The sequence below is a fragment of the Zosterops lateralis genome (genome assembly GCF_965231275.1).
Source record: "Zosterops lateralis genome assembly, chromosome: 16".
Classification (NCBI taxonomy): domain Eukaryota; kingdom Metazoa; phylum Chordata; class Aves; order Passeriformes; family Zosteropidae; genus Zosterops; species Zosterops lateralis.
In genome coordinates, this window is record NC_139776.1 from 6,626,722 (window position 1) to 6,648,855 (window position 22,134).

Sequence of the window (22,134 nt, forward strand, 5' to 3'; positions counted from 1 at the left end):
TGATGGAAAAGCTCTCATTTTTAAGACACTGTGCCTTCTCAGCTTAACCAGAGCTTTGCCACTGTGCTTCCACCAACAACGGGTCCCCCTAATAATTGAGGGACCAATCTTGTACATAATTCAGAGGAGCTATAACTCCTGGCTGTTAACACTTCCTGCCCTTTCTTCATCTGCAGAGCACAGCTCTGCAATCAATAATGACAAAGCACCTTCTGCTGCCTCGGGGCTGTGGGTCTCCTCCTGCTCCAGAGCCTCTGCCTCGTCCTCCTCCAGCATCCCCTCGGAATCGTCGGAGCCGGACTCCTCCTTGGCCTCCGCCTCCTCGCTGCCGTCGCTGTCGACGTTGTAGCCCTCGTCCAAGGCCAGTTTGAGCGGGTGGGATTTCCTCTTCGACACCAGATGTTCAGCCTCGGCATCCTGAAGTTTCCTCTTCTTGGCTAGAGGGCAGCTTTGTAAACTGCAGGTGGGATCAAGGGGCACAGAGGAGGCGTCGCTGAGTGAGAAAGGCAAGGCTACCTCATCCCAAGTCTCATCCCAACCAGTTAGGCAAAAGTAACTGGGACAAATACACAAATACTACCAAAAAAAAATCATCCAGCACCCCAGATTTTTAGCTGGTTTAACCCTCTGTGGCCAGAGGTCCTCTTAGACCTTGATTTTGTGCAACTACATCAACTTTTTTGGGAAATCAGAACACAAATGCTGAGCTGTGGCATCCCAGGACTAATGCTGGTGAGGGGCACCATGAAATCAGGCATGGGATGCAGAACCAGCCCCTGGGACACATCCACCAACTGCTCCAATTCCACAATTCATGGGGTGATGAAAACCCTCAGTTAAGGCTTGCATGGCTTCCAAGGCAGCCAATGTGTTCTCATTTGCTTTCCCCATCCATAGAGGCACCAGGCAGACTAAAATCTCTGCCCTTCAGCAGCTCCCACCAATCCCAGACAGCTGAGTCAGGCACTTCTGGACAAGTTTAGGGTCTGTAGGAAGGCTGCTTTGAGTCTGGAGAAGTAGATCCCCTCAGGATCCCTTAGGGAGATCCCTTGGAGAGCCAGAAACGAGATTTGGGGCAGATGAGTTGGGTTGCTGCTCTGAACCAAACTTAATGCCTGTCTTTGGGTCTGTTGCTCACGTTTTCCCATCCCAGCTCCCTCCAACCCTCCCTCACCTTCTGTGTCTCGCATACTTCCCACGGATATGTCCTGAGCCGTTACAGCCTGGGGTTGGACAGCTTGGGAGGGAAACAAACAACCATCAGGAGCAGCAGAATTAAGGATTGTATAAATGACACTCAATTTAAACAGGTCCCGTGCCCAAGGAACAACCCAGCTGCAAACTGGAAGTTAATTTCCTTCAAATGGTTCCATTTGTCCCTTTGAATTCCAAGGGAGGAGGGCAGGAGAGCAGCCTTGCAGTTTGCTAAAAATTAATGAAATTACTCACCCCATTTAATTAGATGAATAGTTCGCTATAGTTTTATGAGTATGTTTAATTAAAGATTTGCATGTGTGAGAGCAAGCTTTTAAAGGCAGACAGCTACTGCACTCTGCCTCCCTGCTGCTACTCTCCAGCTTTCTTTTTCTCGGGAGGAAAACGTGGGATTTTCACTTATCTGGTGGCTTGACAGGGAACTGGGGCCACTTACAGTAAGAAATGTGTGTGTTTTGGGGAAGAGCAGACTGGGACTTTTTCAAGGAGGTTTTAGCCAGACACATTTGATAGATATCCCCAGGACTAAAATCCTCAAAACCTCGCTTTTGGGGGAATGGATGGATTTAGGTGACTAGATCTCCCAAATCCCTGCAATTTTTTTCCTGCTGCTCTGTAGAAGAGGACGAGTTAAAGGCTTGCAGGGAGCTCTGAGCCTGCTCACAGCCACTGCTGCCTTCACTTGAGCATCCCTCACTCGGGACCACGAGTCTCCCCTGCAGGGGTAATTAGTCCCAGCTTCAGGAGCTGTAAGGGCTCCAGATAAGAAGCATTAAAGCAAACATTTTCTGGCAAAACCAGATTATGGCATTGATTATAGGATGCCCAAGTGACTTGCCTGATGTCTGAGGAATTCTGGAGTCGTGTAGGATTAATAACCTCATTTAGCACTGTATCACCCTCAGCCGGGGAAGCTGGAAGTGCTAATGAAATCTCTTGATGACAGTGCAAAGGGAGAAGGCATTGCCAGCCCAGAGGGGATCTGGCCAGCCTGTTATTCTCCGAGTAAAAGACATAGGACAACATTAAATAGTACCAAGTGCCAAGTCAGGCTTTAGGGACTCGGAATTTCTGCTCCCAGCAGAGCTCAGCCCTTGCAGAAAGCTGAGGACACAGAGGGTCTGCCTGCACTAATGGGTGCAGCAGCTCTGGGAGCACCAGCGGGTTCAACTCCCTAGAATTAATGGTTCAACTCCCTAGAATACAAGATCCTTGTGTTCAAAAACTATAATTCAACCCAAAACTGGGGCAGGACAGTGCTGCTGAGCTGCCAGCAGAGTAGGAATCCTTCCTTCAGGGAGACAGACAGGCTTTAGGTTAGCAAGGCAAATGCTGAGAGGGCAAATGGTGGCACCACATCCCCTAAGGGGACACAAAGTGCTCTGGGGAGGTGGAAGCTGCACCTCATGGCTCCTCCAGATAATTCCCCCCTTCCCGCTGTCCCCTTTGCTTGTGACCTGGCTTGAACCTGTGATGCTGCACATCCTCCAATGCCATCTCTTGTGGGATGGCTGCCAGCTCTTCTGGCATCCACACACAGCCCCAGCCCCACCACACCTGGGGTCTGGCCTGGCAGCACAGTGTCCCTTCTCCAGCAGGACACTAAAGGCCGTAGAGAGCAAGGTCTCATCCCACTAACGTGCAATTAAAAAAGGGAGCTTCCCTCTTTGCTGCTTATGATCTAAAAGTCTATTTAATTGCCCTCAGGCCTGACTGAGGTTGCTCAGTGAGCCCCAGCCACACTCTCAGTGACTGCACACCAAAAGACAGAGCAGTGTTTATATCATCAGTGACTTGCCTGAAAAAGGCCTTATTCAATGGCAAACAAGAGCAGCTCTGATGAAGATGTTACAGGCTTTTATAAGTTTCCCTGTATCAATTAAAGTCGATTACCCATCACCTCATTTGTAATGTGGTTAAATGAAGCCTGCACTAAAAAGTATGTAGGAAAGAGAGAAGTGGTTCAGCATCGAGGTTTGCTGAAGCAGGTGCTGATTTGGGATGATTCTGGCTTCTTTTGGTTGATTTAATGCCTCTAAAAAGCACCAGCACAAAAGTGATGCTCTACATGCTCTGGGCCAGGCTTTCCCTCTCCACTCTCCGTTGGGGAGTTTTGGTGTATTTTGGCAGGAGTCCCGAAAGGGGAAACGAGCTTCGAGGTCTATTAAAGCTGCTCTCCATCCCGCAAGAGCCACCACACGGACCAGCTCTCCCCCTCTCCGCAGCCTTCATCTGCTTGACAAAAGGGCTTCTTATTGTTATGCAGACGATGCCCTGCTTCCAATTAGTCGATTAATCGTCCAGTTATTCAGGCAATTAGGTGACAGCTGCAGAGATGGCTTTGTGGAGCACTCTGTCCTGCCCCTTAGATATGTCACCTGCTCCAATTACCACCTCCACTCAAGTGTTCAGCAATAAAAGTTGGAGAAGGGGCATGCCCAGTGCTGGCTCCTCCCGGCTCTTCAGAGTAATAGGAGGGTGAAGGAGCAAAATGCTCTGAAATTGGGTTGGTTTAGGTCCAATTACTCTTCGACACACGCGGGAGGCTGCAAGGAGAGGCAGCCCCTGCTCTTAGTGCCTATCCAGGTTAAAGGCTCCTGCCTCTGGCAAAAGCCCCTGTGCAAGGTTTAGTGGGGGCTTACAGGTGGAGGAGGCTGTTACATCTCATGAGAAGCTCTGGAGGGCTGCAAAGGCTCTGCTCCTGCTCTTTTGGCTGCTGCTGTTGGCATCCCAGCACTGCTGAAGGAGTGACAACAGGAGCTCGGTGGCTGAACAGAGGATGAGGGGCTGAAGGAGCCCCCATGAAGGTCCCCATCCAGGACCAGAAGTGACTGACAAATATGTGGAAAAAAACCTCTGGTTAGTAGGATGATGTCCCCAGTGATCCTCAAACACAAACCATGGGCATTAGGTTTGACTGGGGTTTAGATCTGGGGTGGGACAGAGGGTGGCTGGAAGGTCCCCAGTCTAATGTGATTCATCCAGAGCTCCTGGATTTTCATTTCTTTAACTCTTGTGATTCCTTTGATGTGTTCTCTAGTGGTACCCTGAGGATTTGGACACAACCACCAACAGAAGCCCCCCAGCACAACATCATTAGTCCCACGGGTTTGCTCCCCTCACTTGGGTTTCCCAGCTGAGGGGCTTCTCTCAAGGCAGTCCCACATGTGCCCCCCATCCCTCCCATGGCCAAGGAGGAGCAGGGTCCTTACCTCACCTCCTGGCCGATGAGCTCCGTGGGCACTGGGCCAAGGGCAGGATGCAGCAATGGAAACAAACACAAGGTCAGAAACAATCCAGAGGTGCCCGCCCCTCCCAAGACTGAAACTCTCCTGCCAGCAGGGGGGTTTCTATTTCCTCCCCGGACATCCCATTTGGAAAAGAAAGGGTCAAGGTATCCTGTTGTCCTTTGTTGTGTGCCAGCCTTTAGTAAATTATAATCCTGCCTTGTAAATCCTCAGGCCTGTGCTGATTTTCAAGCAGGTGAGTGAACACTGGCAGCATCAGGGACTACCTCTCTGACTCCACGATGACTTTGAACTCAATGGAGCTATTCTGACACGCATGGATGTAACTCAAACCCTTCTAAATAAGGACTGAGTTTTCTCATGCCTTCATCTCTCTTTTTGCCCTTTAAAGCTGCTCATCAATTTCTTCTTTCCCAGTTCACAACTGTTTTCCTGCAAAGGTCATGTTCACCTCTATAACACCAGCATTTTTCTCCTCTCTTTGTCCCATCAGACTGACACAGGAGCCCCTGCCAATGCTCAGACATATGGTGGGGATTTTTTACTTGAGGTATAGGGTAAACAGGAGTTTGTAGGATTTTTAGGGATTATTCCCCACTTGTGAATAAGAGGCCTTCTCACTGCTCACAACAAGAACACAGAACAACTTCACATCGCAGCTGAAACCTTACATCCAGCCAGGAATCCAAATAATGAAGAGGGGAAAAAAAATAAAAATCCCTCAGCACAAGTCTAAATTTGCCCAGGCTAAAAACCATAACACGTTTGCTCAATTTGTTTGAGCTAATTGGGTTTCCTGGGATCCAGCTCCCGGTGGGATGACTCACAAGCTTCAACAAACTGGAGGCAGTGACGAGTCCCAGGGTGCAGCCAATAAATTACCTTTTCACATCCAGAAACCCAGATTCAAGTGTGTGGGGAAGGCAGGGTGTGAGAAAATAAATAGAATCATGGCTCTCTCATTTGCAACCTGAACGAGCAGAGCACCTTTGTGTATGTGCAACAAAGCAGTGAAATCCAAATAGTCAAGCTCAGTTCAACATAGCTGGCAACATCTGGGTTTGTTTTTAAAAGGTGCAGATGCTGTGAAGAGCAAGGAGGAAGGAAGGTGAGGACAAAAGGAAGGTGGCCCAGCCCAGCTGTAGGATGAAGCTGCAGTCCCTGCAGCCATCACACCTTTCCAGCCTTGTTGGTTCCTCACTTCCAGCCACCTTTGTCATTTGTCCCATCTACAGCCACAAAAATAAACCCAAAAACAGAGGCTGGTCTGTAACCATGACACATGGCTATGGCACTGCCTGAGGTGACACCCTGGGCTCTATCAGAGCCTCTCACCTTCTCCCAGAGAGAAAGCACGCAAAGAATTTTTTTTTTTTTTTTTTTTTTTTTTTTTTTTTTTTAAATCAGGAAATAAATAGCAATCAATCTTTGCATTAACCAGTTGTTTGTCCTCTCATCCCTGCCAGGGCATGGCCCATTTGCTTCTCCAGCATGAGCTACTTCTGCCAGGCACTCTCAGATGTGAGACTTCAAAGCCACTGGCAGAGTGAGCCTGATGAAAGCCCTGGGAGCTGATCTGAAGCTCCAGTGATTGCCATCCCCTACAGCAAAGCAGGCACGGGAGCTTTTTTTCCTTATTCGCTTCTTATTTTCCTTCAGCTGAGTGTAGAGGATGAGGGTTAAATATTATAAGGACCTATAAAGTTTTGTGGTTGGGACTTTTGCAGGTTTTTTAGACAAATTTCAGTGGAGATGGGACAGGGATAGTGAGTATAACTTGAGGAGTTAAGTCTGGACTTGAAAAACCAAAGCCTGTTTGGAACAAGGAAAGTGCAGGGAGCTGAGGTCTGCCCAGCCCAGTGTCCCACTCACCTCGGATAGACTTGGATCGTGTGCGTGCTCTCTTATCGTCATTTTCCAAACTCATCTGCAACAGAAAGAAAGGAATCATTACTGAAAAATAACAAGAAAATCATTACTGAAAGATAACCAGAAAATCATCATTAAAGGACAAGCTCGTATGTGGTTGCCACTTTGTGTAAATACTTGGGTGGCTGGGAAAGCTTCGACAGTGAGATGGAGGTTTCTTACCTTAATGCTATTGCTCAACCCACAGTGCCCAGATTTAGCAATTTTAAATTGATTTCCACATCCTGGGACACAGGAAGGACTTTGTGTGTCAAGTAGCACAGAGGAGCAAACACCCAGATGTGTTGGCTGTGCCTGAGATAGCCCTTGTTAAGGGCAGAAATGATTTCTCTGGACTTAGAGCACAGAACTGCTGTGAGCACCTGGGTGGAATGCCAACACAGAATCAGAAATCTCTGAATACGTGTCTGAGCTGATCTCCTGCCTGAAAAGGGCAATTTTTCACAAGTGCCCTGAAGAACAACCTCTCCTCACTGCTTAAATTTGCCACAAAGAGGACTGCATCTAAATAACCCACAACGTGGACATCAAACACAAGGTCTGCAGGGAACATGGGCATGAATAAGTAACATCGGGGACTTCAAAGTTCTGGATATTAATTAAACATCACCACATGCCACAAGGTAGCAGAAGTCTGAAGTGCAGCCACCTCTGGGGTACAGCACCTTTGAAACCGGGCAGTGCCTGGAGGTGGGAGCAAGAAAACAGGGACCTCCATGGCATGGCACAAAGATGCAGCTGGAATAATATAAATGGGATGTCATTAGAGTTGTCAAAGGAGCTGCTGAAGTGGTCAAAGAACTGTTTTACCTCTCACCCTCAGCACAGATGCTCTCTCTGCAGGCAGGAGTGTTTGGCAGTAAATGCCAAGGGGGAATAGCAAGATCAGGGTGGGAGCAGGGCAGGGATCAGAGCCTGGTAGGTTGGGAAGACAATTTTGGGTTTAACTGCAGCTTTACCATGTGGGACATTTCCCCCAGAGAATACAAGGAGACAGAAAAGGAGGTGAAAGAAACATTTACAAATGTGATTCGACATAATAAAAAAGACCTCTCTTTGGAATATCTTCTACAGGCCCAGTTAGAGAAGGAACAAACCAGTTCCTGTATCATTCCTAAATGAGGATGTTCCCCGGCTCCAGCACCCCTGACAGAGCAGGGACACCCTCTCTGCTGTCTCTGGTGCAGGGGCAGGAAGCGACATGCACATAGAGCATGTGCTGCTCCACTGGAAGTAGGGATGGTGCAGGTAGGGATGTGCTGCTGAATCCCCACATGCACCCTAAAAATGTCTTGATGAATGCTACTCCCAGTTCCCAGCAGATGGGCCAGGGCTCCTCATCCTCAAAGAAGGCACTGCTTGGTGCTTTCCCTGCAGTTTAGGAGCAGCAAAGAGAGAGGGAGGCTGTTGGGGCAGGCAGGGAGAGGGGACCAAGGTCCCCAGCCCTTGGGGCATCACAGCTAAAACCCCCTCAGAGGAGGGATGAAGTTTCCCCCAAACACCTTTTTTCTTCACACTGCCACCTTCCAGAAACTCAATTTTAGCATGCAATGATTTGTTAGATGGGGAGGTTGGAAAGGAAAGAAGAAAAAAAAATAAATAAGAAGGGTAAGGGGAATCAAAACCTGGAGCAATTTATGCATCCTGTCAGCATTCAGCTCGTGGCACGGCAGTGTTGTGCTCCACGTTTATTACAATCTTCCCAATAACACAGCAGACAATTACTATAATTTGTATTTTTAAAGCCCCAGCTCCCTGCGGACCAATGGCTCCCGTTTAAAGTGTGGAGAGGAGCAGGTGTCACAGGGACTTCATTACATTTATGAGCCTTTCAATGCCGGCGTGCGCTGAGCTCGCTCCCCAAAGCCGCCAACACAATGACACCTCAGATTGTTGGGGGCCTCCAACCAACAGGAATTTCAGAGGGGGCTTTCTCTTCCTTTTTTTCTCTCTCTTTTCTTTCCTTTCCTGACAATTCTCATGGGGAATTGGTGTGTGTTGGGGTGGTGACCTGGCAATACGGGTTTCCTGTAGATCAGAGTGGCAGAGGAGGTCAGGCTGTGGGAAGGGCAATGGGCAGTGCCTGTGAGGGGCCAGCTCTGCCCAAAAATAGGGACTGGGACCCACATGGACAGCATGGAAAAGCAAAGCAAAATTTCATTTTTCTTATCCAGACAGGTGGGATGGGCTCAAGCTGCTTATCTATAAATAGAGGAGATCCCATTTCAGGTCACATTTGTCTTCAGGAGTTAAATATCGTGTGAGCTGTCATCCAGGCTCCTCACTACAGCACAGAAGCTCAGAGCAATTCCTCCCATTGCCTCCTATTCCTCCTTCAAGGCAGGATCAAACACCCTGGGAAGACAGGAGCAGATTCCAGGGGACTGGAGCCACCAAAGGCAGGGACAGACCCACAGAATCACAGAATTCTCAGGGTTGGAAGGGACATCTGGTGACCCAACCTTGCTAAGGACCAAAGAATGGAAAAGCAAATAGGCTACCTTGCCTGGCCTATTATACAGAACAAAAAACCAAACAACCCAACCCCAAACTTCTAAATTTTTGGGAGTTTTCCCCATAGGGAAGACCCCATTAGTTGTTTAGAGAGCCTGACACAGCCTCACTGCTGTGTATTTATAATGTCTCACTTACATCACCATTGGGATGAGGTGAGCTCTGCACTCCCAGAATCTCTTTTTCTACCATCAAGCTCCTTTTTTGCAGCTTAAACAAACATCAGGATCATCCTCAAAAATCTCAATTTCCCTCCAAAGTGCAGAAACACCAGGAATAACATCCATTTCAGAGCTCAGCCCCTGCTCCTCCCAGGCAACTTAAACAACTGGCAGAGCCCTGACTGCACTTCTGGAGCCTCTGTGATATCAGGCTCAGATGCAGGAAGGTTACATGAAACCATTGTCCTTTATTGTTGCCTTCTCAGCCAGAAGCCCTCTAGACAGATCGTTTTAATGTGAAATTTCAGGTCACACAGTGCATGTTTGCAGTCCTGGAGACCGACAGGGTATTTTCATTAGCTCTCTCTCTTGTTCACATAACAGCCAGGCTGAGGAGCTGTCTGGATTTCAGTCTTATTGCTTTAACTCTGAATGAAAACAAAGCAGTGCAAAAGGAAACCTGCAAATAAATTATTGCTGCCAGATGCCAGTCACAAGCACATTAGTCTGGAAAAGACAGAGGTTCATTCCACATCTCCTCACCTTATCCATGGGTTATCTTTAAGATTAAATCAAAATCAGGATCTAGCAAGTTTCCTAAGCCAACACTACAGGAAAGTACCCTGTGCTGGGTCTCTGGGTACTCCTTTCAGGATTCAGATCAGTGCTCTGCCTGTGGTAGTCAGGGTAACCTTGGGAACATCACTTCATCTCTATGTGCCCCTTTTCCCTCTCTTTTCTCTCTAAAAGTAAGAAATGTCCCCTATCCTGTTTACCCTGCACTAAGGAGCTCCCTGACACAAGCAGAATACAAGTTTTAATGATAATTTGTAAGTGCTGCTGATTTAAATCAATGATGCTCAGATAAACTTGAAAAAGAGTTCAACCCAAGCACAATGAGAATTTTAACAGCCAGATTCTATAGTCAAGGTCTTGTCCTGCTGCCAAGGCAGCAACATAGCAAGGATCTGAAGTTTCATTTTATGGAGTACCTACAGGGTTGACATTTTCTTCTTCCTTCTTGTCTTAATACACATTTCCTTTCCAATGTAAGCCCAAGGAACATAACAGAACACAAACCCACTGGGAGCCCAGCACGTGCTGATGCCCAGGTGTGCCTGGGCTTCGACAGCTCTATGCAAATCTGCCATTAAAGGCCCTGCTGAAATTCCCCCCGGTCAGCAGTAATACTTTATATGTATTCAAGATCACCACGGAGCTCAGAGAAAATAAACATGCTGAAAAACCCTTCAGCTGGACAAAGAGAGGTGAGGATTCAGCAGGAATATTTATTTTACACCGAAAGCAGCAGAGCTTCCATCAGTGCTTATTTGTAGATGTAGCAAAATGCCAATTGCAGGGAGCAGCATCTGAGCTTTAGAGGGACAGATAGACACACAGTGCCTCTATTTTTAGTTTTTAAAATCCCCTCAACTTATATTTGCCTAGAAGCAGAAGGAAAATGCAAGAAGAAATGACATTTATTCCTACAGAATTGTTGGAAAGGGGTTTTCTGCTTGGTACTTCCCCTCTTGAAAATCCAGAGAGTCCCTTTTTAGCTCCTCAAGGGAAAAGGCAGCAAAACTGCCTCTCAGTGAGGATGGGCTTGAATGGCCTATCCTGATTTCTCCTCCCTTTTGTTTCTTATGAGGAATTCCTCCTTGGCTGTTGCAGGCTGAACACAGGTAAGAGAGACCTGGATCTGGGTCTCCAAATTTCTCCCCTTTCCCCTCTGTGAAGTGTAATGGCATCTTTGTTCATTGGAGAAAATGAAGAGGACTTTGTCCTGCTGGACCTTCTCTAGCTGTGAATTTTTGAAATAAATAATTAAGGTATGATGGAGGAAGAAATACTCTTGATCAACAGTGTGGCTCTACTTTTAAAAAAGGCTCAGTAGTAGCTCCCAGATGCTATTTTATAACCACACTCTGAGACTAGGAGGATTTTCTTCCCCTCTTCTTCCTCTAGGCCCTTCCTAGCTGCTTGATTTAAATCCTCCTGACGTTCCACCTATTGTGAGTCCTGTTCTCGGCTGAATAAGCTCCCGTCTGCCTTTTGCTCTGACTGCTTCCAGGAAAGGACACCCTGCACGGTGTTCCTGGGCTCAGGGCTGGCGAGGGGGGAGGACTTTGCCTTGACATGTTCAAAATCAAACTCCCAGCTTGTACCCACCTCGAATGCGACACTCCAGCTGTGTCACAAACATCCTCCTGGAGCCGTGCTGTCACTTTGCATTTGCAGAAAGGGTCCAGGCCCCCCCCCAAATGCACCCAGTGCTGCCAGTGGAGCTCTGCCCAAGCACTGCTGCTCCGCAGCGATGGCAGCAGCATCCTCCACTCTCGAGGGAAGCGGAGCAGAAAAGCTGCTCCTGAGCATCACATCTGACACAGGCGCAGCTGCAGCAGTGCCTCAGCAGCGCTGGCAGCCCAGCATTAGGCTGGGTGATTCCAGAGGCTGTGGTTGAAGTTGACCCACACCTTCCCCTCGACTCTTGGGAAATGCTACAACCCACAATCCCAATGCCAGGGAGACCTAAGTGGCTCCGTACGTGCTGATGGCTCTCGTGCCAGAAGAGGAGGGACAGGGAAGAGGGGGAAAAAAAATTGTAGTTCTTCAATCTCATTGTTTTCCAGCCCTGTGATAAGCCAGCTGCCTTTTCCGTGAGATTATCCTTGAGTGGCACAATGTGAGGAGATGGCTGAGATGCATCTCTGTGGAGGGGACAACAGAGATGGGCCCTGGTGGCTCCACCACCAGCCACCATACCTGTCCTGACAGCAGTCAGCCCTCACCAACAGCCTGCCTGCTATTCAGCTGCCTCCCAGCTAGATCCCAATGGCACAGGAAAAGAGAGATTTGAGAGACAAAGGTTCGTTTTGCCACCAGACACCGTGGTCAGGACGAGCCCTGGCAGCAGTGTCCGGGCTCAGCTGGCTCCATGCAGAGATCAGCTCTCCCCAGCACTGCAGAGATCTCATTTCAAACCTGTCATGGGAAATTTTATCCCATGCCTGGACTTCTTTAGAGGCAAAAATAAATAAGTAAATGTGCCCCACATCCCATTGTCCTTCACTGCTGCACATCCTGTGGATTACGAGCTGTGACTGGCATGAAAAACTACATTTAAATACAATAGATATTTATGAGCAGACGGAGAAGTGCAAGCATGTGCACACAATGCAGATCTAAGGTTAGAGAGTGATCAGGACCTCTCCCCCCGTGAGGTAAGAGGGCTGCACACTCACACAATATCCAGGCTCCCTTCCGACTCCCCCTCCCCATCCCCTCCTCTCAGCCCTGAGCCAGACACTCAGATAAAACACAGATAAGAAGAGCTGAGGCTTGCAAGAAACGGTTAATATTCGTGATGTGCTTGTTAGAGACAGAGCACCAGATGAGCACCAGGTACTGGGAACGTTACCTTTTGTAATCATTACTTTATTAACATACGACAATCTTATTAAATCTAACCTAAGTGCTTATTTGGCAGGTTCAATAGAAAAGCCTTAATTGAGCTCATTTTAAATATAGCAACAACTGCTTACTCTGCTTTCTAAGAAGGTGTGAGCTTTCCTGGCGACACCTGCATGCAGCTGACAGCTTGTTAGTGAAGAAGGATGTTTTTAAGTGTGGATTTTTGCTGGTTTGGGGTTTTCCCAGGGTTTGGTTTATCTAAAGCTACAGGAAGAGTCGGTAACATCAGTCACCTAAGGAAGCTTCCTCATCACCCAGGTGGGTCCATCCACTCACTGGAGATGGTGCTTGACAACTGAGAGGCCAAAATAGGACAGGAAGCACCATTTGTGCAGTGAACAGCCCAGTTCTCTGCTTAATTAAAGCTCCCTACTCTGCTGGCAGTGAATCTGCCAGGAGGTTTGACAGCCTTGGCTGTACCTCTTTCATCAGTCACAGCTGCAGCAGTAAATGAGTGGCTGTGTTGAGCCCCGGGAGCTGTCCAGGGTCCCGGTGGGGATGAATGACTCACTTGTCCCCTCCAAAGGCACCCCGGCTTCACCTGGTGTTCAAGGAGCTCCTTCCGACCAGCCGGCGCCTTGGAGAAAGGGCCTATTTTAACAGCCCTGGGAGTGACCTAAATACCCACATCTGAGCCACCCTTGAAGGATGGCACCGGGGAGGAAGGCAAGGATTTAAATATCTGGACTCCAAGCCAAACTTTGACAGCTGGAAGCCCTCCCTGCCCGGATTCTCTACACAGGAGGTTTGGCTGTAGCGAGGACACAGAGATTTCCAAGTCCTGCCCCTCACTTTGTGGGCACTGGAAAGGCTCCGTTCCCCCAGGAGCAGCTGGTCCAGAAGGAGCTGGAGCACATGTGGCCCCTTGTCCCATGGCCAACACATGGGGTGGGGGTGTCACTGTCCCAAAAATGCCCCTGTTTGTGTGCTCACCTTGATGTGTGTGCCGTGCAGGCCGGCGGCTCCCTCGCAGCTGCTGATCTTCTCTCCACACGTCCACCTCTGATTCAGCAGCTCACCCCGAAACTCATTTTCTGGGGAGTGAAAGAGGAACACGGGGTCAGGACCCAGAGTCAGCCCTGCACCCCGTCAGCAGCACTAACCAGAGGTAGAAATGCAGTGTTTATTCCCTGCCTGCTTTCTTTAATGGCTGTACAAATCCTGAGGGTCTCCATGCCCCGAGCAGGACCCCAGGGTGTTGTGCCAAGGCCAAGAGCCCAAACCATAAAGAATTTCCACCCTCAGCCTACCCAAATCACTGCAACTCTGCCCAGCTCGGTCCTCAGTTGGAAAACACACTGTTAAGAGCTGAAAATTAACATTGAAAGACTGGGATAATTCAATCTTAGGGTGATGTACATCCAAGATGGTTCCTAAGATAGGTGACTGTCAAAGTCACCTTTATGTATTTGTCCTAAAACAGCTGTTCTGAAGCCAAGAGGGCAGCTGGGGGGGGACTTTTCTAGGTGATACAGGAGAAGCATTTGTGTTAGAGACTCCAAAACCTGTTTGAAGCATTGTGTTCTGGCCTGGACCTTCAGAAAAGGCTCAGGGCTTGCAGACAAAATCCAAGACTTGCTGAAACATTATTCTGCTTCAGAGAAGCTCTGAGGGAAGGGAGTGGGGAGGCACAGATGGCCAAGCAGATGATGAAAACCAAAGAAAATGAGGGGGGAAAGCTAGAAATGGACAGAAGAAAGGAGAACAGAGGGGAAAAATATCAAATAAGAAGAAATAAAGATGTTCCAATAGCACACTCATAGGCCAGCACTGCCTGCCTGCTTATCTAAAGCATATCCCTCAGCATCCTTCTCCCAACAGCATGTTTTAAAAGAGGAGCATCCTCTGTGGGATGCAGTAGGGGCAGGAGCAGAGAGAGGGTTAAACTGTACAAATGGATCCTGGAAAACCTGAAGGATAGCTTACAAGGGTTTTGGAAGGATGAAATGTCATGAGATTCAACCACAAGGAGGAAAAATTATCATCACGTGCAGACTCATCCTCTCTGGGCCTGTTTTCTCATGTGAGCCCAAGTCAGAGGGTGAACCCTGGAAGCTGCTGTGGCTAAATCTGGCTCAAAGTGGCATCTTATCCTTGCCAAAGGCCCCATCCTGATGCCCCATGCTTTCATCCCTTTAAGCAAGAGGTGGGAAAGGACTGAGTACTGGGGCAAGGGGCCTTGGCCTGGCTGAAGGTGTGTTGACCACACCAGCTCAGAGACTTCCAGCCTGCTCCAGACCCTCTGCCCAGCCCAGTGGGAATGGCCAAGGCAGCTCTGTCAACACTGGAATCAGATTTCCTCTATTCCATGCTGCTTAAATGCATCTGGTCTCCAGGGAGGATCAGCTTGCACTGCTGGCTCTGCCCTTTCCACCTCCCTCCAGATCCTGCCTTCAGCAGAAAGGAAGCTCCCTGGTCATGTGAAGGACATGTCTGTTAACCCCTGCCTGGGCCACCCACCAGGAGGTGTGGGATATTGCCTTAAATACATTTTTTAGCCCATGGGAAGCAGATCCCAGAGGGAACAGCATATTCTGGGGTCCCCTCCTGGCACTGAGGTTGGACAATGATACCTCAGAGCCTGGAGCACTTGCACTCACCCCCCCTTGGAAAATTACTTAGATGCTCAGCTGGTGTGATGGATCACATCCCAAGGGAAGCCACCAGCTTTCCCCCACCATCTCCCTCCTCAGCTCCATCCACCCAGGCAGGACTGGAGCACACACTGGAGCCTCAGGCTGCTTTTTCCCCATCAACATCCATGACAAGCCACCACCATCCTCTGCCAAATAATGTTCTCTCCCAAACCTTGAATCTATCTGTTCCCTTCTGGGATATCTACAGCTGTGAACCAAAGCATTGAAACTTGTGTGGAATCCTGGTACAAAAGAACAGATTCCTTGAAATGTTTGAGTCATCTTCATCCAATCCCAAACAAGATGATGTGGAAACTTGGGAGGGAGACCACAGCAATTTGGAGTGTTAATCAGACTCGTGTGTTTTACACACAAAGAGAGAAGAAAGCATTAATTTGCCAGAAAAAAAAAAGGCACCCCTCCAAAGAATCACAGAAAAGTCCCCTCAAAATAACCACAACAAACCTCATAGGAAACTTTGAGGTAAGGATTAATAGAAAATGAGGAGGGGGGTGCCTGGTGGCAGTCAGCTCTCACACTTTTCCTCACAGTGCCAGGGGAGCCCCAACTGCAGCCCCACCCTGTCCCCAAATCCCTGCAGAGGTCACACCTGCTATAGCAAAGTGATGGGGTGAGGGGAAGGTTCTGTAGAGAGAACATGGGGGGTGAAGGCTTCCTTTCCTCATAAAGATGCATCACTGCATATTTAAACTGAAAGACTAGAGGAAAAACATATCAATCTTCATTTGTTCCTCCAAGTGTAAGAAAAGAAAAAGGAAGGGAGGAAAATTTTTCTTCATTTTTGTTCAGGTGCATTTTTCATGGGAAAAGGTGAACCCTGAGTTAACGAGGCAGCAGCTTGCTGGGAACAGGCTGGGTCCTTCAGCACCCCACCAGGCAATGAGGGCTCACTTCTTAGAGCAGACACTACAGCAGTGTAAGGGATCAGAGGGAGCATTTTGTGGCCCCAACTTTTATGTGAATTAAAAAATAAATAAATAAAAAAAATAATAATCTCAAAACCAAATTTTACACCTTCTAATCTGGAGAAGCCACTCCTGGGCTGCTGCACCCCTCTGCACTGCTGGCTGCCTGACACCCCTGCATTTCATAGAAAACAGAGAGAGCAACTTTTTACATGGGTAAATAGTGATGGGATAAAGAGGAACAGCTTTAAAAAAACCCAGAGATTTAGATTTGCTGTTAGGAAGAAGTTCATTATTCAGAGGGTGGGAGGCCCTGGCACAGGCTGCCCAGAGAAGCTGTGGCTGCCCCATCCCTGGAAGTGTGTTGGGCAGGGCTTGGAGCCACCTGCAGTCATGGAAGGTGTCCCTGACTGGAGAGAACTGAAACAATATGATCTTTAAGGTCACAGCCCAAGCCATTCTGTGTTTCTGTGATTTTGCAGTTTGTTGCCCACACACGTAGCTCTGTGGCCACTGCCTGGAGAACACTGATCGGTGAATTTACTTCCCTGCGTGGCCCCAAGCCCTCGGTGCAATGAGAGCTTTCCTGCTGCCAGGTAACATGAGCCTTATCTTTGATTTAAGGCCTCAGTCTCAGCTCCAAACTGCAGCACTGAACGCCCTCACACAGCCCCAGGACTCAGCACAATTAATTGCCCCACGCTCCTGCCCAACATTTTCCAAGTAAAGACCCCTCTGAGCTGACACCCCACACTCTCAACCTTCCCACTTGCAGGAACACAGGAGCTCTGCATCAGGGTTCTTTTTTTCCCAAAGGAAAGGAATTAAAACCTCTGTAGGAATCAAAATACACTGGCAAATGTAGAACCCACCTCCTTCAGCAAATCTCCTCCATTCATCTCCGATGCCAGGAGTGTTGGTTTAGCCCCCTCTCAGGGACAGGAATGCTGCCTATTCCAGGCAATTATCTCTGTTTACTGCAGCAGGGCTGTGTTCAGTGCTGCAAATTTAGCTTCCCAAACACGCATTTAATTTAAGATCTAATACCGGATGTTAATTGTATATTGCACAGTAAACGACTGATCATTAAAACATATTAATTGAGGTTTAACAGCTGTGTAATAGATATTACATCTCATACTTATCAGCAAATATGATTTAATAATTAGTTAAGATGGGATGTATGGATGGGAGTTGTAGCATGGCTGGCTGGATTGTGGTTTTACTTTGCTCATTTGCTAAACTGAAGATAGTTTTCCTTATCACATTTAGAGAGGAGCTGGACAATCACCAGGGAGATCATCAAATGGTTTGGGTTGGAAAGGACAAAGTTCATCTCATTCCAACCCACTGCCATGGGCAGGGACACCTTCCACTATCCCAGGTTGCTCCAAGCCCTGTCTAACCTGGCCTTGGACACTTCCAGGGATGGGGATGTTGAGCTTTTTTGATATTGTCCCCTGGAAGAAGCCTCAATATCTCTATAAAAAAGAAAAATTAAGGGGTCATAAGGAATTTCCTCCTAAAAGCTGGGGCTGAGCTGTGGGGACCTGACCCCGAGACTGTTTGCACAGCTCACAAAGTTGCTCTCTGCTCCTCATCCCCACATCATTCCCAGCCATGGCTCCTCTCAGGGCAGCACAGAGCCAGAGGGTGCCTTGAAGCACTACAGGGCTCTCCAGAGACCCAACAAGTCGTTGCACCAGTGAGCTGCATTTGTGATTCCACAGCCCCAACAAACACACAGTGCTGGCTTAACCCACCCTGCTATCGAACTGCACACTGTGATGTCATGAAATCTGTGATGCTCACTCTGACCTTTTATTTTCCTCTTACTCAAAGGAAAGGAAGGGTTTGATTTCAGCAGGAACAAGCCTTTCTAGTACTTTCCCTTCCAAACAGCCCCCTGCAGCACAGCGTGCCTTGCTGACACACTGAGGCACTGGCTCAGCACCAGCACAGCTCCAAGGTGTTCAGTGCTGACAGCCAAGTACAGCCTGCTCATCTCTGCAGGTCCTGGGGCACAGGGCACAGGAGGGGAGCACCAGACTGTGCCAGGGGAAAGAGGACAGGCCACCACTAGCATTGTGCTGCTGCTTCCCCATTTCCAGCCACAAGAACCTGCCACTCTCCTTCCAGCCATTCCTGTAGCCCAGAGAGCATCCCCTGCCTCTGCTCCCTCCTCCAGCACTGCCTGAAGCACAAGTGACTCATGTCCTCCTTCCCAGCCCCTGCCACCTCACCTCTTGGCTCATCCTGCTTCTGTCAGCTGCCAGCCCTGCCCAGGCAGCTGTGTCAGCCCCTGTGGTCACCTCAGCCCTGCCAGCTCATGCTTTGTCCTGTCATACCTGGCACTTTTGCATGCTCTTGAACTCTTTGTCAGATCCTTGATGGGAACAGGGAATCATCCCTTCCCCATGGACAGTGAGCAACCAGTTGAATCACAAAAAGACTCAAATCTCCTGAACACAAAAACATGTTTCAATGGAAGAAGCAAAGAAAACTGCTCTTTGGAGAGGGAGCAAAACCCTCAGTGGTGGGATTCATTAACAAGCTCAAAATCCACCAGGAGCAGGGTACAGACGTCACCCTGCCATGGGACCTGACACCCCTAGACCCTGGTGATGGTTGTGCTGCCACCCTTCATCCAGGATCCTCTTTCCACCCCTGCCCAGCACCTCTGCGCACCAAACTGTGCTCTAGGGAAGGACCAACATTCCCTCCTGTTTGTCTGTAACACCCAGGGCTGCAGGGGCTGGAGCCCTGTGCACCTACAATGCCAGGGAAGCAAATGAGGCTGTGGTGTGTCCTCATTAAGAGCAATATTCATGCTCCAGTGTTCATGGCCAGTTAATAAGAGTTTTTATTAGAGCTTTTTTTTTTTTTTCCTACCAAGTGGCAGCAGCACAGTACACAGTACACAGCAGCAGGACACAGCAGAAGGCATAAAAGGAGGTGATTTTCACCTTCCATCCTTGTACCACTTGTGTACTCTTCGAGAGAGGAACAAAAGCCTCGTGCCCACAGCACCGCTGCTGTCTGCACGGTGTTCTTAAGTATTGATCAAAAAGATTAAAGAGTGAACATTGTTCAACATCTGATTTTCCCCCAGCTCCATGGGGGAGCTGTCAAAGCACAAAGCTGCTCTGAATGTGGTGAGCGAGGCCACCAACAAGAGGGGAAACAAAGCACTGGGGTTCTCCACCAGAGAATCCTTTTGGTGTTTCCAAGGCCCAGAGCAGCAGCAGGGCCTGGAAAATCTCTCAGTCAATGTGGGCCCCTCCAAGGCAAGAGCAAGACCTGAGCTGTGGATTTTCTCTGCCTCCTGCCTTTGCCCTGCCAGCCACAAAGTGTGAATGTTCCTACTGCAACTGAAGGAACCTCATTGAGATGGCTGATAATTCCTCTCCAAACATACCTGAACCTGACTGAAAAGAGAAAACAACAATATATATATATATATATATATATAAAAAAAAGCCCGGCATATCACTTCCAAATGATGAGCACCATCATCCTCATTTCTGCCAGGCTTATTCACAGCAGGGACCCCTCCTGCCACTGGCGTCATCCCCAGCATCCCTCCTTTTGTACATGCAAAGGGAGCTGTTCCCAGCCACACTCATCCGTGTGTGCCCAGTGCGTGTGCAAGCAGGCGTGTGAGGCGTCAGGCAGTGCAGGAGAGCATCTCTCAGGAACAGGATGTTGCTTCTTTCTTCTTGCACATTTCCCTCATTATTTTGTTCTAATTTGCCTTTCCTGGTACCGTCCCTATTCAACAAAAGCCAAATGCAAACTGCGTCCCTTAATCTCCAGAACAGCAGCTCACTGCTGAGAAAATAATATAGATGTAACTTCCAGCATCACACACTTTCTTTTCCATTTATATGCAAATGCCGACCTTTCACCCAAGCTGTCTCAAAGAAGTATTTCCTTAAAAATGCAAATAGCATGTTGCAGGCAGTTACTCTGGCTGAGTCTTTCTTGTATTATTATTATTATTTCTTTTAACCTTACCAGCACTGTAAAACACAATAGCTAAACTGCACCCTGGCAATAATTACTTTTCATACCAAATTGAAAGCCTCTGTGGAGCAGACTTGTCGAAACACCAGCAGGAGAATTTAGTGCAAATAAATTCTTGGAGATGCTTTTGGACAAGTATGTCTTGGAGACCAGGGGGAAGGAAGCAGCCCCGAGACAGTTGCTGAGGAAGGAAACCACCTGATGGCTCAGGGTGAGGTAACAAGTCTTGTAAAACCCTTCCTGTGGTGCTGCTGATGTACAGGAGCCTCAGGAGTGGGAAAACAACCTGTGTAAGCCACGGTGAGAACAGGAACAAGGAGTGTGCCCACTGGCAGTGCCAGTGTTGGGCAAGGATGCCCTTCCCCACCTGAGGAGGTCTGGGAAGACCTTCAGGGCTGTGTGTGCTCTTTGTGCTGTACAAAGGGGCGCCAGGGCAGCATTAGGACTCTGGGCCTGAAGATGAACAGGGAGAAGGGTGGCTGAAGAAGGGGCTAATGAGGAAGGAGCCACAATGATTCAGAGAAACAAATGAGTTGGGGATTTCACCTCCAAGGCTCCCCTAATTCACCTCTCTTTCTCCCAGCTGTTGGGACACCTCTGGTGGAAAGCAGCTTCCACCTCCACTACGACAGCAGTCACAGCACCAGCCCTCTGTGCATCTCCTCACCTGTGGGCATGGGGACAGGGCTGTCCCCACACTGGTAAACCCACCCCATCAAGCTGAGGGGTGAAAGAAGTCATCAGCAACTGCTGAAAACAAAGTCCCCTTCCCCACAGCTGCCCTAAGCCTGCACAGGGAAGTGCTCCCAGCATGGATGAATGTCAAACAGACTGAGCTGGAGGTGTTGATCCAGTTCAAGTATCTGACACGCTGCATCCAAACCACTCCATCATCAGACTGGAAACTGAGGGATGAGAGAAGAGAGAGCCTGAGCACGGTGCTTGCACAGGGGGTACACAAGGCTGAGCAATGAGGGGAAGCCAAATGTAAAAGGCCAACTACAGACAGCCCTCCTGGGATGAGGCAGCACAGGGTTCAGCACCTGCTTCTGGGCAGCAAATACAGATTTCCCCAGTGTGTAGGGAAAGAGTAGAAGAAACAGGGGAAATAGGAACTGGTCTTTCCTCTACTATTTTAGCCATCCATAGATTTAGCTGGCAATGATTCTCAGGTTCCTTCTGAGCTCCAACCCTCCTGAGATGTCCCAGTGCTGACTGTCACAGCCCAAGTTATTTTGAATCTGCTGTTACATTTCACTCTCAGCCTTGTAAGTTCTGGGTAAAAACAACAGCAAAACCCCCAAAGCTTAAACAAAACCCCGCATTTTTTCTGCCCAAATTTGGCCCACGTTGAGCACAGAGCTGTGTTTGTGGAACACAAACTGCCTCGCCCCCAGCACAGGACTGGGGTCCATCAACAGCATTTGCTCAGGGAGGTGTTTTCCTGACAGGGATTTCTACCACATGTGACACCAGGCTGGGCAGAGGAGGGAGAAGCTGCCTGAAAGAGCCAGGGAAGGGGCTGGCAGTGCCTCTGACGCAAAGTTAGATGACTAAATGGGCGACTTCCCAGCTGCCAGCTTGTCTTTACGATATTAAGCCTTTTCTCTCTGCTGCCATATAAGAAGTGAAAAGTTGACACGTAAGCGTGTGTCATATGGAGTCAGGGAGACAGAAGCAATAAGGCATAAAAGGAGGTGAGATCATTGTGCAGCAGCAGCTCCCCAGGGGTACGAGGCAGCTCTGCTCAGTGCCTGCTGGCTCTCAGCCCCCACCAGCATCCCCCTCCCTCCCGGGCTTGGCACACTCAAACCAAACCATCCCCTCACCAGAACCCCCAGATCAGGGGCAGGCTCAGGGTGCCACGCTGCCCACCACGAAATGAGGCAATTAATGCCTTCTGAAGGGTCAGCTCATTAAACAGGAGTCACTACTGCAGCACGAGTGTCACAGCCCCCCAGGATTATTGCTGCTGAATGGGGCGGCTGCTGTGCACCATTTGCCT

General features: G+C 48.8%; 1 protein-coding gene across 1 annotated transcript in view; it reads right to left on the reverse strand.

Moving 5' to 3' along the window:
• Positions 1–22,134, reverse strand: part of MYT1 (myelin transcription factor 1) — a 59,256-nt gene that overhangs the window by 27,431 nt on the left and 9,691 nt on the right. Inside the window, exons 2-6 of the mRNA XM_083872943.1 lie at positions 13,475–13,575; positions 6,336–6,390; positions 4,428–4,458; positions 1,175–1,237; positions 210–457 (exon numbers count right to left, since the gene is read on the reverse strand). Coding sequence (XP_083729069.1) covers positions 210–457; positions 1,175–1,237; positions 4,428–4,458; positions 6,336–6,390 — 397 coding nt within the window. The 5' untranslated portion in view covers positions 13,475–13,575. The remainder of the gene's footprint in view (positions 1–209; positions 458–1,174; positions 1,238–4,427; positions 4,459–6,335; positions 6,391–13,474; positions 13,576–22,134) is intronic.